The sequence below is a fragment of the Diadema antillarum genome, unplaced genomic scaffold (assembly GCF_040938485.1).
Source record: "Diadema antillarum isolate AM-2024a unplaced genomic scaffold, OU_Dant_1.0 seq00000191_RagTag, whole genome shotgun sequence".
NCBI classification, from domain to species: Eukaryota; Metazoa; Echinodermata; class Echinoidea; order Diadematoida; family Diadematidae; genus Diadema; species Diadema antillarum.
The window spans coordinates 252,138-269,429 of NW_027271255.1; the positions used below are offsets into that span (position 1 = coordinate 252,138).

Sequence of the window (17,292 nt, forward strand, 5' to 3'; positions counted from 1 at the left end):
AGACACCACTCACAAGGGTGTGACAAATTGTGACGGGGCAACTCGTCACGAAGAATTGTCAGACAAGACGATAACCTTGGAAGCAAACTCTCCCGGCGTACGGTAATGGTGAATCAGGCGATTTAGCTCACAAACCTCACGATCATGCCCCCTTTCTGTTCTTTCCAAAGGAATTTTAATAAATGCGACTCATTTCCCCCCATCCAAATTTGGGGGGATCTAACACATTATGTAAAACATCCATGACAGCTCAAAAGCGGCTTTTTTTTGTTGTCCTCTGTGGTCACAAACACTCACTCCATTTCAAAGTCCTAGGAATCTCGCACTGGAGAGTGATGCAGACTTCGTCACGAAGTGTTCGGCAAATACAATGCACGATCATCACTTTCTCTGTCTTGCCCTAAGAGGAAGAGGTAATGTGATCAGTTTCAACGACTCTAGTTGCCCAACACGAAACTTTCAAATTTCCTGACCCGCCCATCACACATCTGAAGGAGGTGTCGGGCCCTCCTATGACCCTGCACTTTGCTTTAAAATCAAGAAACAATGACCACATTTTTATCATTTTCTTTGCTTGTATTCTTATCTTTAAATTTAATTCTCTATAAGGAGGTTTACTATACTAGTAACATGCATTCTTTCCACCTTGCTAACAGAAACTGGTGCAATAGGCAAACAATACGCACAAGTTCTGAGGTTCCTGCGTGCTAGCAGGAGCAAACAAAAATTGATGTGCTCTCTTGCCCGAGTAAAGAACATGGGCTGACATCAGCTGGGACTTGAACCTATGGGCTATAGGCCTAACCTTGTGATCACTAGCTATGTATCATTACCACACCACTAGTTTCATTGTGGCTTCATCACAGAGAGTGTGGTATGACCCATACAGGTTTCTGTCAGGATTTTTTTTTCTATGTGTGGATGAGAGGAAAGGGTGTAAGGTGAAAATGAAATTAATAGTATTTAACTCGGGTGAGGTCATCGCACGTTTCGCCGCCACAAACATCGCTGGTGACCGATGGCTGTGTCACTGGGGTACATGCTATGCACGGTGGTGTGTGTGAGGGGGTGGGGTAGGGTTATACGGGTCCACTTGAAAGGGGATCGATGAGGCGATCGACGTCTGGAAACCGAATTCGCCAATTTACCCGCCTAATTCTTCCTCCGTTCTCTTGCTGCCGGGTTCCCTGGACGTTTCTCACATTTCACTCAAGTTCACGGCAGAGGTCTCCCTCTTGTTCTGCACCCCTTTATCTCTCTTCTGCTAATTCTTTGGGATGGGGATGAGTCAGTCAGGGGGCTGACACTCTCCCCAGGATGACCTATCGAGCGCCATAGAAACCCGAACCATACAAACACTCAATGAACTGCACAAGGGGGGAGCTGAGCTCAAATGCCTATTTGGACAATGGAATTACCATGGAAATTGACTGCAAAGGAGAGCTGGATATCTCACCACCATTACTTCTCCCCCCCCCCCCCCCCATCCTTTTCTATATCTCTTTATCTCGCATTATCCATATCATCATCATCATCATCATCATCACCATCATCTTTAGCTTTATTAACATCATCATCATTACTAATACAGCTACCACTATCATGGTCACTATCAAAATCACATCATCTTTTCCTTGAACTATTCAATCTTCCTTTTCTTGAACTGTTCTTTTGTTCAATCTGTAATACTGTCTATTTTTCTTGTCTACTAACTATAGTCTCAAGGAGTCAAATTGATATCATCTTCATTATGAGCTCTTGAAATCCTTAAGGCATTTTCCATTCAATACAACCAAGCAACCGAGCATGCTACAATGACCTGTTGCAGGTATGGTGGTACACACACAAACATACTGTACACGCACACATATACAACATACATACGTAAAGATATAACTTACAGAAATGTCAGGTCTGTGAAGAATGCAAACATTTTGGCCTGCCAGTTGGTAGTGACCTATGACCTCTCAGCTGCAGTTTAGCAGTCTGTCTCCACTTTGTCCCCCCCCCCCCCCCTTCCCTCCCTCTACAGAGCCATAAAACTTCAATTTCTCACTCTTCCCCCCTTTGACTTCCGCTACAGATTTGTCAGAGTGAGCAAATACACGAGAAGACGGGCGAGGAATCTCTGGCACTGTGGTCTAGTTACATCTTTTCGCCTGATATCGCCCTTGTTCCGACTTCCCTAATAGGCATAGAGAATGAGGTAATTGCCCCAGTGCAAATATGATTTTCTTCCCCCTCCTCAGTCCCACATGCATTGTATTGTGTCGAGATAATTGCACTTTTGACCAGGTGTTGGATGGCACATTATTTATGGCGGCGGCGGAGGGAACCCAGAATTGGAAGGAACGGAGAACTAGACACTTTTTCCTGCCCTGCTATCAGGTCAGAATGCTCCCCTGCCAATCTGCCCTTGGAGGGGGAGCCCTTTCCCCTTTCCATTAAAACCCCGTCATGCCATTGGCTGAACATAGTCACAGAGAAAGTGCAGGGAACCACTGGATACACCACTCTTTCTACATCCTTGGACATGAGTGGCATCAATTTGATTTTCTGTTGGTAATTCAAGTTATTATCCATCTCCTTAAATGTATACAGGAGTCCCCACGAAACTTTAATAGCAACTAAATAGCAGCAACAACTCAGTGGAAGTGGTAACATTTTTCCCTTGCATGCCTTTTGAATTTGTCATAGGCTAAGCTTGAATTTACTGCATGTTCATCAAAAGCTAACCTTGGATGATAGCAACAATAATGAATTTGATCCAGAGTACAACAAAAGGAAAGAAAGTGGAAAAAAGACTAACCAGAGGCCAGAAGAAAGCAACTTGATATAGATGCAGAAATCAGAGGTTACATGAAGTCCACGCCAAAGCAGATGGGAAATTATAGAAACAGGAAAGGGATGCAGAGAGATGAGAGAGAAATAGATGCAAGGAAGATATACAGAGATACAAACATGACACAGAATTAAAAAGGCAGATATATGGATACACGAAACATATAAACCTAACACTCAAACAGAAGATAGATAAATGGATACACGAAACATAAACAAGGAAATACAACAAAGAAAGTTAAATATTAAAGTGCATGAAAGGAATGAACATATATTATACAGATGACTGGATGAATATGAACAGACGACAAAAGAGAAGGAGAAAAAGATACTGGTAGAAGAAAGACCTTTAAAACATCTATAAAAGGTGAAGGCAGCTATGGCAGCAATGGTATACACCTGACTTGGAAATAACCAAATACGAGTACATCCTCAAAAGCCAAATGCCTGGCTCCATCGCCCCCCCCCCCATTTCTTCTTTCTACTCCGCCTCACCCCACCAATTATTCGATCCATCAATCTTGGAGTAGATAAATATACATTTATACATGTATGTCTTTTCGCTGCGATAGTCAAGCCCTGCCACTGATCTCAGCCCCTTTCCCTTCCACCCTCGATTTAATTTCCTGAGCCAAACGGCAGGAATGCGCCTTTACCCCCCTCGACATTGAATCTGACGGCAACCGAATTGGACCCCTCCAGTATAAACTCAAATTCTTCCTCCCATAGATATGGAGTCATCTACCCCGTCCCGCCCTGTACACCAGACCATCCTCATCACTTATCTAACCCACCGTCTCCATCTCTTTCTCTGTATATGTTTCTCTTTCTCTATATGTTTCTCTTCTCTATCTCCTACACAACTTTTAATCATTCTATTCCCCATCTATATCTCCCTCTCTCTTTCTTTCACCTGTTCACTCTCTTTCTCTCCCAGTCTCTTACAACTTTTATTCTTTATATTTTCCATTTATATCTACCTCTTTAAAATCTCTCTCTCTCTTTCTCTCATGTTCACTTCTTTGTCCGTCTCCAGCAACTTTGAATATTTCTATTCGCTATCTATATTTCCCTCCCCCTCTCTCCCCCTTTTCTCTCCCACAACTGTATCTCTCTAATCTCCATCTATATTTTACTATCTCTTCCTATCCTATTTTTCTTTCTTTCTCTATCTATTTCTGTCTTCTTCTCATAAAAATAAAAATGAATTTTGAATATCCTTCATGACTCTGGAAGTCATCTTCGTTTTTGTCTCTCTGTACATCAACTGCTCATGCTGGAGAGAGTCCAGATATGACACAAAAATGACTCCAAATGTTCCTTGGGAGGTACCATAGTCTAGTTGTTCTGCTTCACTATCAAGATTTCGCCCACAAATTGATTTTGATTGATTTAAGCCCATCGATGCGGAGTCAGACGTTAAGCACTGCAGTGCGGGGAGCGGTGTATCAGCAATTTACTGGTGATCTTGATGAGGCTGTCCTAGTAATGGATGCGGGGGAAACATTTCAAGACCCTGACTGGTGGGGGGAAGGGTTTGGAGTGTGGTGCGATCTTGTGGAGACTGTGCTTCCCGCAATCGATCGCAAAACGTGCCTAGGCGGGATGCGTTAGCTTTTTAAATCGCATCCACATGGGGGTGCTTCTTGGATGGGGTTCTGACCATCAAACATTTCTAATCACCATAGAAAAATTTAGAACTAAGATGCAATTTTCCATATTTTTTCTCTCTCTCTTCAAATTGATCCTACCTAAAACCATCAGATATGAATGGTAAGCATTTGGATGAAGCAGGCAAAGGAGTCAGTGAAATGCACCCCCTTTTGCAGGTCTAAAGTTTTGTAGCTTTTCCTCCCAATCATATTAAGACAATTATTGAATAACACCTGGTATTTACCTATCATATATCTTGTCTCTTTGTTTAGATCATATACACAAACACCACACAAATATGTGCTTTTGATATACAATGAAAAAGACATATAAAGAGATTTAAATAGATGAATGAAAAAAATTAACTTGCGCATGTGGTAGACTAAAGAGTGGAATGGGTTGGGTAAAGATCATGTCTATGCCGAGTGCAGATCCCCTCGGGTTACGATATTACAACATCCGCAAGATCATACGCGGGCAAAATTGCCGTTCCCAGAGATGTCTTCCCCATTACGAGCAACAGACAGAGAGAGAGACACGATTCCGACTCTGCGCAGTCGACGATCAACCCTACCCTTGGCCTTTTCCACAGTCTCCGCTTGTTATTCTCTTAAATTTGATGACCAGAAAAACACACATGTATTCACAAAGACACACACACACATACGTACATATACACACTATACAGGACTACAAAAAAGGGGGAAAAAAAGAACGAGAGGGGGAAAAAAAGCTGCAATTGCCGCTCTTTATGGTTGCCTCCAAATGGTTTAACCAAATGATAAAACGGCGCACTTAGAGACACTAATTGTCATTACGGGGTCTGTCCCCACATGAAAAGTGCAGACCCCATCCTCTGCGCTCGCTCCCTGCTTGACGATGGTGCCGGAGGAAAAAGGCGGGTAAATATTGGACGGATACCCTCGCCCCCCTCCCCCTCCCACTCGTTCTAATAAGCTGGACCGAAAGACATCATTCCTGGCACGGATTTTCATCTTCACTGTTTGACTTTCCCTGGCATACATACATGTATGTATCCACGTACAGATACTACACGCCCTACACTTTCCCCAAGCGCAAAGTAGCATCATCAATTTCAGAAAGAAGACCTATATTGGAGAGGTTTCTTGCATTCTGGTGATCAAATTTCAGAGAAGCAACTGCTGCCAGCATTCATTAGGTATACTTAATACATTTTATCTTTAATCTTAAAACAAAAAATTGATTTAAATTTTGACTGAACTAAGCACTAGTTTACATAAATTGTGGATATATGCTGATATACTACTGTAATTTCTCACACACAGGTAGGAGAAAAGATATCATTTTGTTTAGATAATAATTTCCTTTACAATTCAGTTCTCAAGGCTTTATATTTTCAAAGTGTAAAACCTTTTTTTTTTGCCTTCCTTTCCAGCTCTGTCTCAATCTTTATCTCAACAATAGAAAATTCCTGAGTGTTCAATAATGTCTCAGACATGCCTCTTCATCTCCATTTGATATTTAGTATCTTGAACTCAAAACTATGTCTCCAAAAGTGTCAATGTCAGCCAAAACATAAAGAACAGAAAATTGTTGACGGAAGCATAACAATGTACAGTCTTTAGAGAGAGAGAAAAAAAAAAGGATTTTGTATATACAGTGTATTAGTGAGCTTCATGCAAGTAGTTTTTAAGAAAGTACTCTCTTGAAAAATCTCGAAAATATCTTCAAAACGACAAAATGCCTTTCAGCAAAATTTGGGTATGTTTATTCGTATTCCCTTCCTTTCCGGCCCCAGTCATTTACTTTTCATTCTTTCTTCTTCCCTTGCCTCGTCTTCCAGTCTTGCATTGAGACGTTGGTGATGACAGGGAATTTTTCCTTCTCCCTTGTTCTTTTTAAAGACACCATTAATCTCAGTTTAGCTGTCTGGAACGTGTGAACTTCATGCTGTTACTCCATTTTCTCGCCTGCAGTACATGTTGAAGCTGGCTCAAGGGAATCCATCATCTGTGGGAGTTGGACAGGAAGAGACTAAACTTCTTTTTTTTTTACATTTTGCATCTTGGGGAGAGTCTCATCGGCTCCCTTCACAGGGGTAAAAGGTGGAAGGAAGAAAGGGAAGAGAGAGGTTGGGGAGAGTGGTACGGTGACTTCATTTGCGATAAACACTCAAACAAACGGAAGCGGGATTAAAGAATAAACTGTTTGGACTGGGCGATGTTTTTGCAGATGTGCACTCTCGTGCCACTGCCAATGCAAAGGGGGGTGGGGGCATGCATGCATGCGTGCCATTGTTTCTGGGGCGTGTTGTTGGACACTACCTGTCAAACTCGCAAAAATGCCTCGTTTGATCTTCGTCACGCACGTCACTGATGCGCAGCGAGAGAGAGAAGGGACGGTGCTGGGGAAACGGATGAACCCTTGCAGTGGACCATGGACCTCCCGGCTTTTTGTCTTCTAAAAGTCTGTCAGCACGCCCACAAATATTGCACACTGCACTTCGGCTTCCACAACTAACAAATACTTGATCATAATTACAGCACCATCTTCTTTATATTTTTCTTTTGATTCGACAATTCTCTGCAAACTTATGTACCGAGATGTTTCATTCGATAACCGCGCAACTTATCGTTAGGTTGAAATGACAGAAATAGACAAGAGACTACAGAAAAGGGCACCACACAGCTCCGAAAGATCTAAACTCACTACAAGTTACGCCCTCGTCTTCTACGACTACCTCAAAGACTGAGAATGCTGACGAAACTGGAGGGTGGAGGTGGGGCATCTCCTTACCTGATGAAAATGTCGTGGCGTTGACCGCAGCATAGTTGTCTACCGAGCTCTGGCTGGACACGCCGTTTTGGGAGTGGACACGGAACTCGTAGGTGGTGTGGGAGGAGAGTCGGCTGACGTTGACCTCGTAGCCCTGACCGCTCGGCTGGATGGACGAGTAGACCACGTCTTGTGGGCAGCGGGAGCAGACGATCCGGTAGGAGATGTCGTCACGCCCGCCGTTGTTCTCGGGGTCGCGCCACATCAAGGTGACCACCGACGATTTTTCGTCCACCACGGCCACGAGCGAGGTCGGCGCAGAAGGGGGAGCTGTTTCAGACAAAACGTGAAAAGATGCGACAAGAATGTTATTAACAAACCCATCTCCAGTCATCTTTTTGACCACCATTTTCTCCTTTGTGCTTGAACCTCCACAGCATGGGAGGAGGGGAGGGATGAAAATTTCAATGTATCTTTTTACCCTGGAATGTAGGCACTACTGTAATGTCTTTCCTGAAAATGGCAAGATGGAGACAGACTGACCTTGTTCATTTGTATGTCTGTTTTTTTTTTGTTTGCAAGAGAAAAAATACACTGTCATTACCATGGCAACATCATTCATTCTGTGGTAAGCAGTAAGAGCATGGATACATAGGGGTGATAAGCTTAAATTTCCATGGAAAGAAAAGAACAAATAAAAAAAAGTACATTCGAAGACAAGTTTCAGACATTGGGTCTCATTCTCGTTCTCTCCATATCTGTAACATCGCATCCTCTCGCCTCAAAGAAAACATGACGCAGCACAGAAAAACAGACACGCTAATATTCGCCCCACACCCATGCCTCCGCCGTGTTTCGAGTCAATCGTACTTGCGTCTCTTTTGCTGGCGCACAATTGCTGCTTTCTTCGCCATAGTGTCGTGGTCTTTTGTGCCTTCTCCTAATCGTCTGTCGTCCTCTTAAGGGTCTGAGTCATGGTTACATGAGCAGTTAAGGGGGATGAAAACTATTCTCATGAACAATAAAAAGCAATAAAGACAAAATAAAAGTAAACTTCCAGACGAGGAAAAACTTGCTGAATCATGCAACTGGCTGCAAGGATAATTTGGCTAGTATGAATGACTGTACATTGTTTTCTTCTTCTTCTTTAAGAAAGCAAAATTCTACACATATTCTGACAAATGAGTCAAAATGATACCTCAAGCAATCCCCTTCCCCGCAGACCAACACGGCCAGGGATGTCCAATAAGAACTCAGACATTGTGACACCCATATCGCCTCCTCGGACATGGATGCTGCTGGATTAGATGTAAACTTGACTCATGTGTTGAGTGGGCATGGCAAAAAGAACCTGGGAGTATGCGCGAACCAAAGCGGATAAACTCTTCTGCAGACGGGGACTCCCAATTCCCTTTCCCATCATGTCCTTTGCATTGCTTTTTTGTTTCGTTTTCGATTCTTCCGGTCAATCGCCCCCCAAGTCTCAACTGCCAGACTTTAAGCCACGTTCCGTTAGAGGGATGCACCCTCCTTTTTTCCCCTCAGTTTATCTTATTATTATTTTTTCCCCCAGACCGCATTTTGATTTGCAGTGGAGACGGACTGCCCAGCAAGAGGGGCGCCCTCGCTCACCAACAAATTCGTACTTGATGAGCAGATTGCTGGCGAGATAGAAGCCTTCGTTGCGACTCATCTTGTCATGCTTTAAAGATCAAAACCACTGTTAGTGGCTTCCAAAATGTGTAATCATGATGCAACATTCAATGAGCTTTACTTTTATCGTACACTCGAAACAGAAAAAGAAACACGTGGCTAGGGTGAGGAATAATTACACCCAGCAAAATCCTAATTGCAACTCATAAGAGCTTAAAGTCAAATAAAAAAATCAAACGAAAAAAAAAGGAAAAAATCAAACCACTAAAAGAAAAAAAAGAAGGAAGCCACATTGATCCCCTTGACTAATCATAACTTTATATGATACATTGACAAGAAATGATCTCTGCTTTCCAGATACCATTTCACTCCCTAATTTGACCACTTCACTTTTTTTTTTCATAATAAACATCATCTTTATTTGGCATCTCAGGGTCATCAGAGGCAAGGACGATGAGTAATTAACAGTGGGAGATGCAGTAGACTTACGACTCTCCATTAACATATAACAGTGATACAATTCTTTTTTTATTCTTAAAATGTCATCTCATTTTGCAGCACTCTAATAATCCTATCCCCTTGTTCCTTCCAAAGTTGGATTATGTCTTTCACAGCTTCCCGTCTGCCAGTGTTGTTATGAGGAGAGGTCCGAATGAGTAAGAGCGTGCAACGATCAATCCGATCTTTCCCTAATGTGCATTCGATATCAGGGAGAGAGGGGTGAAATAGGGGGCAGTGCTTTCTCTCTCGTCTTTTTTTTTAGCGGAGACGTGGAATGCATGATCTCTAGGCAAGGATATTAAAGAGTCACAGTAGACTCAGCTTTATTATTTTTTTTCTCTTTCCGACATCCCATGTATTAGCTGCCTCAAAACTTAATGACATATTCCAATAGTTTGTTAAAAAAGCCCCCCCTTCACACTAAGAATTGTAAGCCTACATGGTCTTGATTTTCTCTGTTTATCTACAAAATAGAGAATGATGCATAAAAAAGAAACCTAACTGAAAATCATATGAATATCACTTCTTCTCTATTACAATCATATAAATAAAGATACTGTACATTAGGGTCAGACCAAGAGGCAAAAAAAAGAGAGAGAGGAAAAAAAATGCTTTTACAAGAACAACTTTGATGTGTCAGCCAATTTGTTTTTGAATATTACTTTTTTTAACTATTACTTTTTCTATAAAAGAGATAATTCACCTCAAATGGCAATATTCCTTTTAGGTTAATACTGTTTTGTTTAGGTTTTTGTTTTTTTATTATTAAACCTGAGTGGCCTTTGACAATCTTGAGTAAATCTCACTGAAAGTTTGTCTGTCCACGAAAATTCAAAATGTATTTTTGGTGCTTGCTTTCTCAAACATTTCAAGTCTTTGTTTCTGGCCTCTCTTGTGATTTGTTTTTTTCTTTTTGGTCAAACCTTTCCTTGGTCATTTTCATTTTTTTGGTTTTCTTTTTAATCTGTTTTATGGCTTATCACCTAGGAGGTGAAAGAAAGGGCATCTCACAGTGCACCTGTTGTCTATGGCCGCTAGATATGGGTTGGGTGAACGAACAAACCAGCCCATTAAAACCGCTCCCGCCTGCAAGTTGAAAGTGAAAAATCACCAGCGGATAGATAATCACATGGATTCTTTCCGCATCTCTCTTCCCCCCCCCCCCCCCCATCTCTCCCCCCTCTATCTATCTACCCATCTCTCTGTGGACCTCAGACACTTGACAACTCTTCAAGCTATGCTATAAGCTTTGGTAACAAAGGAGATACTACAGCGGAACGAAACAAGAAGGAAAGAGGCGGGAGATCGAGGAAGAATGCCGATGAGAGAGAACATTTTCATCTCTCTGAGGAGATCGGCAATGCCGAGGAGTTATCCATCTTTCCCCCACGATGATGATGTTGCTCTGGCGGAGGCCAACACCCGCAGAGTCCCTTGCCTTTTGTTTCCTTTCGAAAGTTTAGTTTCCTAACCCCCCCCCCCTTTCTTGTTCCCAATGAACGCTGATTGGGAGGACAAAGACCTCATCCCAGTTCCAGAGAACTTCTGCCACAAAGTTGATTAAACACTCTGATCGTGTGGTAGGTCTATTCCTTCCCCCGATATGGGTGAGCTCGATATCACCTAGAAATGGCCATGGTTTTCTCTTATCTTATCATCATGTAGAAGGACACCAGTTGGAAAAAAAAAGAAAGTACAGGTACATCTTTATCATGGCACAGGGAATAATATTATCTGCTTTTCTAAAGACTCGAAAAGATGGGTTTTAAGTCCCCTCATAAGGCGGGGATGGGATAGAATAAACATATTTGTGAGAGAGATATATCGTGCTGTAATGGTATATAAACAACAATTACTGCGAGAATGTTCTCTTCATCCCTGTATCTTCCCAAGTTCAAACATTGTCTGCTGAGAGGAGATCCCACCCATGACAGAATCCCGATTACCAGGTCATCAACGGAGTCCCTCTCCTCCTGACCTTTGACCTCCTGTCTGATGCTCTCTAAGACCCCTGCCCAAGTGGTCCATCAATCTCAAGCCGATGTTGTCATTGCCGTCGGCAACAATGCATGCAGGGGGAGTTGTCTCTGCTAACGATGCATATCTGGCATCCAACCTCTTTCTTTGCTGCATGCACGAACGTTGCATGAAAACCAATAATCTTCCTATCATTCTATTTTTTCTTTCTGAAGGAGTTTAAAATGATTAGAAATAAATGAAATTCATTTTCAGTATATGATTAACTTCTGCAAGGATCATTGATAGGTCAAGATTTAGTCTTTCATTCTTGACTAAATTCTGAGACATTGCTTGTACACAAAAATTTTGAGTTTGAAAAACTGTTCACTATTATATTTCTATTGTGGCTGACTCTGTATCAATTCCTGGACATTTCATAATTGCCATTTTTCCTTCATTTTTTCTCAAGATTGTCAATCAGAAAAAAAAAATGTGCACAACTGATTTTCAGAGGAAAGTGTTGATTTCTTTTGGGGCATATTTCTTCATGCATATCAAAATTATGAAGAAGACATAAAAAAGAAGAGAAACATAGGTTGTAAACTCTGTGCTCAAAAGTAACTCCAACCCATGCAAATTAGAACCAAAAATAATCTTTCCAAAAATAGCCTTAAAAATAGCCTTTCATAATTCCAACGGAAAAGCCTCACACAAACAGCATCATGTCCAGACTGCTGTTCCCGCTCTATCAGATGAGAAAACGGGGGATGGCTTTTGGATACTACTTGCCTATCGGAACAGGCTGAAACCTTTCCAATACCCACGGCGACAATCTTTCATCTGTGCTTGACCGGCGAACCCGGAGAGGCGAAACAAGCGTGGCTGCAATGGGAGAGTTTACTTCTTCAATTTGTTTGCTGCAGCTTAAACACAGCTCTACATCTCCCGCCCACGCCATCTCTCTCTTGTGATACACATTCTATTTCTATCTCTTGCCATCCCTCCCTGTATAATTATACATATCTCCTTTTCCTCTCTACAGCTTTTTTTTTTCTTGAAATGGTCCTGACGTCTTTCTAGAAAGCTGGCTGGCTGGCTCATCTATTTCAAGCTTTGTTTTCCATCTTTCATGCTGGCCTAATATCAATCATGGTGCTCATGTTATTTGCTCTCTAATTGAGTTTATGTTCAGGGTGATTCTGTCACAGTTCATTCCCATCCCCCCCCCCCCCCCACCCTCCTCTTTGGGCACATGATCTCTCACTCGGGTTGATCATTGTGGAACCAGTCATCTACTTTAACCCGCTGAGGACGGGCTGAGTTTGCTACAACACCCATTTCCCCGTAGACACTTGCCCGAGTACACTCGGGACTCGTCCTCAACGGGTTAACTGATATTAACCCAGTCATCCCTGCGGAGCTGTGCACGTTCACCATCACCTCTACCAGTAGCACCACCACCACCTCGGTGGGACCGGGGAGGTGGCCATCTCTCACCCCTCCCTCCCTGGAGGTACTGTCTTTTCCATAATATTCTTCTAAAAGAGCAGTGGTATCAGCATAATCATAGTACTTTTTTCGCACTTCTTCCATCATGACATGATAACATAATGATCCATCCTAAACAAGCCATGAAAAGCAATTTTTCATCAAATTCCTGATAACAATTTGAAAAAAACAAAATCAATTCCTCCCTGCTCGGTCCCTTTTTTTGGCAAAGCTCTTTTCTGTCATAATGATTACTTACTTTTTTTTTTGTTACCATGACAAAGTGTGCATTGTTTCTTTTTTATAATATCATTCATGCATATGCTTTATATTGTGTTCGATGAACTGTCTTATCAGATGAATGAAAATTAAATTGACAATTTGTACTGCTTTGAATCATGTTTTCTTTTTCTTCTTTGATGGAAATAAATAAGCCATTGAACTGAAAGCAGAACACCCAGTCTGACAGCAATTCACATATTTGGGACTAACAATTGGTTCTTTCCTCCCTCCCTCTCCAACCCAATACTTTAGCTGATCTACCACTTGCTCAATGGTAACTGGCTGCCATCATTCCTACACACACCCTCAGAGTTACAACTTCCACTCCTACTCTGCACTTTAATCACCCCGTTCTCCTCTCTCTTTCTGTCTTCCACAAATGAACAAAAAAAAAAAGCATTCTCAAATGCGCACACTATTCTTCTTCTTCGTTTTTTTTTTTCTTTCTATTCACCATGGCAACACCAAGCTGATGGCACGGGGAGCAGGGAAAACATCCTCCTCCGCAGCACTGTTTCAAGTTTGAACTCGGCTCTTACGTTTCAATCTGCGCAAACAGAGGAGACGGTTAATACCCAACAAGAATCTGTGCCTAACCAAACCTCCTATGAAACGCAGTGGAGGCATTCTTTATGCGGTCATCCTTCTTCTCTCCCTACCCCTCCCCCCCCCCCACCCGGACATCACCAAAAGTTATGAAAGTGTGTTGCAGATTTGACGAAAAGAAAAGAGAAAAGAAGGCAAGGGGTGGGGTTAAAATGGAGAGATGTAAATACCCGACAACCAAAGTGATCTAATTCAGCCTTCACGCGATACTACAAAACAAATACAGGGCAGGCGCGAATATTTACTCGCGCAAAGACACAATAACTGGGCGTTATGTACATGCCAAAACAGAAAAAAAAATTCAGGGCATCATAGAGTAGTCTTTTCGGCTCCTATTACGGTGACTCACTCTCGACAAGTAAACTTTAATCAAGTTATTCAAATCTGGAAAAGCTAGATACAGAATGTTGCAGATTCCTACTGCCCCCGTAACAAAACTGGACATCTTCCTTTCTCCCCCCCCCCCCAATTTCATTTCAAGTTCGAAAACCCTGACGTGCTCTGCTTACATCTTTCCCCTTTGCACGACAATAATACCACTTTTTCAATTCCTTTTTCCTTTATTCTAATTCATTGATAATGCCCCACCTTAAGATATCAACGATAATGACATCAAAATATTCCCTAGAAGATCAGAGATGTGTTTCTGACATAATCAAAATTCAGCCTTGGAAAGACAAAGATTCTTTTGCTGATGCCTGCTAAATGACGAGCGCCCTCAACACTAAAGTGACATACACAAACACATACTGTAAAACGAGGAATGTTCGCATGCAGTTTGATTTCTCGAAGAGCCAAGATTCGCGAAATGAAAATGCACGTGAAAATTCTTGTCTACACTATATGCGTTGAATGACAGAGGCAACTCGCGAAAATTTCATGTCGCGAAAAAGGCCGTTGGCTCCAATTCGCGAAAATGTCATGCCGCGAAAATATTGTATTTTACAGTATCTACTGTCCAACCTTAACTCTTCCACTGCATTGATGTGTACTGGTATTTTATATGCCAAACCAGCTACTGTCATTACAGTTTGCTTGTGTGTTTGTTTGTGTGTTTGTTTCTTTGTTTCTTTGTTTCAAACAAACTCACCTGTACAAGGTTCGGAAGCCTCTTCTCCTGGGGCGCGGTAGTAGTCGGGGATGCAGGTGCACACCGTAACGGCGACCGTATCCGCATGGCTCTTCGCTGGACACGGAGTACACTCTGACGAACCGATCTCCGACTTGAAAGTTCCGATTTGGCATTCTGTACAGAGTAACAGAAGTTAAATAAAAGAAACTATGATTTAGTAAAAGACGTAAAAAAGAACAGTTTAGCATATTTCAATCAATACTTCTGCTGCTTCACGTTAAAAAAAGGGGCTAGGTAACCATCATAACTTTTTAATTATATCTTAAAGGATTTTGTAAGTGACAAGTATCTATGCCAGCATATGGGGCATATGCATTTTTTTTCAACTCTCAAAATAACAACTGACATCAATGGCTATCCGTGTGTAGCTGACCACTTTCCCATGCATTCATCATGATCGTTGCCGACATTCAAGCGATTCAAATTCCGTACACCTTACTTCACACATGGAGACAGACAGACACACAGAAACATACACACACACACACACACACACACACACACACACACACACACACACACATTCCCCAGAATTCATGGGAATGCTTTTCGGGTTTCCGTAAACTGCACCCTCCTGAGACAAAGACAATAAACACCCCCCTCTATTTCCATCCTCGCATCAATCATACACACCTGCGCAAGAGGCAAGAGATAAACTGATCATATTTGGAATTTTCTCCCCTTACAAACAAGTCAAACATGACCCAAAAATTGCGAAGAGACCACATACAAGACAGCGTTCGATCGACTACGCCATTTGCCTCGCAAAGACAGCAAGGCCCGACCGAAGTGTCGCTCGCCGGCAACAGGGCGCATGGGCAGAGGTTGCCAAATTGGATCTAAACGAAGTTTATTCCGGCGACGGAAACAATGAAAGTGGAAATGGAGCTTCTCGCAAAAGGTCAAGGTGGTTTACATGGCCAAGAGAGGAGGCATTAAGGCTCGATATCAGTGCAGTAAAGAGTTAAGAGCCGGGCAGTTTGCAAACGGCTTTGGCTTGGAGAATCGACAGGTGAACTTTTACCTGCTTTGCGCCGCTAATTACAGGCAGGATTCCGAAAATGAGTGTGACAGTGATCTCGAGAGCAAGAAAAAGCATCTCCATCAAGCGCTGGGATGTCCATGATTAGGACCTGATCAATACTGACGACAAAATACACTCCTCGCAGCGCCTCGAACGGCGTTCGTATTCAAGTCGACCCCCTGAGTGATACTTGGATGATTATGTGTCAGTATTGAATTCCTTTGTGATTATACAGTTGCACAGAGTCATTTCTTTTTCTTCTGGCAGTGCAATCTCAATTAACATTACCATAAGAATATTATTTGTATCATCATTATCACCACTGTTATTATCATCATCATCATCTTCACCACCATCACCATCATCATCAGATGATGGTGATGAAGAAGGGAGAGGGATATAAGAAGAAATGTAAAAGAATGATACTGTCATAATCAGCACTATATTTTGACTATCTAAATAATATGTCTGTTAAATATTAAAAGGTAATGACAATAGTAAAGAGCCATCTTGATCTAACAATCGACCTCCAGAGGTCAATGAAGTTCAAAAATTACGGTGGCGGACCTCTGAGTGAGGATGCAGAATTTAGAGGGGGGGGGGGGGCAGATCTCAAGACCGATGTCCAACCCCTCTACCAGTCCAAAACTCTTCCTGGGTGCAAACAGATTACAAGGGGCATGTATATCTGCTTTAAGCGTCAAGTTATTCTTAACAGAAATTATACCTTATCCTAAATACGATAGGAGAAGGTACATCACGAAAAAAATGTTACTTTCATCTCACGTAATTCAGCCAGAGAGGCTGCTGCATGTGTTCTACAAGGGGCATGACAGCAGATGTTGGGACCCATGCCCTGGAATATTTTTTCCCCACCGAAGTGGAGCATGACATCATTAACTGGATACCACATAACAGTTAAATATCTATGTCATGCTACATGATGATTCTTACAAGAAAAAATATATTTCTCAGCCAAAAAAAAAAAAGAAGAGAAAAATAAGGAATATCAGCCAATGATATAAGATCTACTGTCAGATTGCCTCTCCAAGCATGATATGAAAGTTAATGACAGCATGCTTCGGGACGACCAGAATTTCAATCACACACTTGTGCTAGTTTGCATACACGATCCCTGCTTCCGATTCTATAAATAGCGATATGACAATTCTCCCCCACATGATAAATAGAGCATTTAAAGACAAAATGCAAATTAAAAAAAAATAAAAAGAAAAGAGCCTCACAAAAAGTCACAGCTTGTGATTTGCATTTACATTTCAACTTGCCTATCATGACATCTAATCAATGCACGTACAGTGACAGATTTCAGCAGGATTAAAGCTCCATCCAAACTGGCCGCTACTTTTGATGATGATTGTGCCGAGAAGTTACAAAT

At 42.0% G+C, this 17,292-nt stretch overlaps 1 protein-coding gene across 7 annotated transcripts in view; it reads right to left on the reverse strand.

Annotated features, from left to right (window-relative positions):
* Positions 1-14,964, reverse strand: part of LOC139728692 (ephrin type-B receptor 2-like) — a 48,186-nt gene extending 33,222 nt beyond the window's left edge. For all 7 annotated transcript variants that reach the window (XM_071639635.1, XM_071639634.1, XM_071639632.1 and 4 more), the window contains exons 1-2: positions 14,831-14,964; positions 7,273-7,581 (exon numbers count right to left, since the gene is read on the reverse strand). In XM_071639635.1, coding sequence (XP_071495736.1) covers positions 7,273-7,516 — 244 coding nt within the window. In that variant the 5' untranslated portion in view covers positions 7,517-7,581; positions 14,831-14,964. The remainder of the gene's footprint in view (positions 1-7,272; positions 7,582-14,830) is intronic.
* Positions 14,965-17,292: the final 2,328 nt, after the last annotated feature.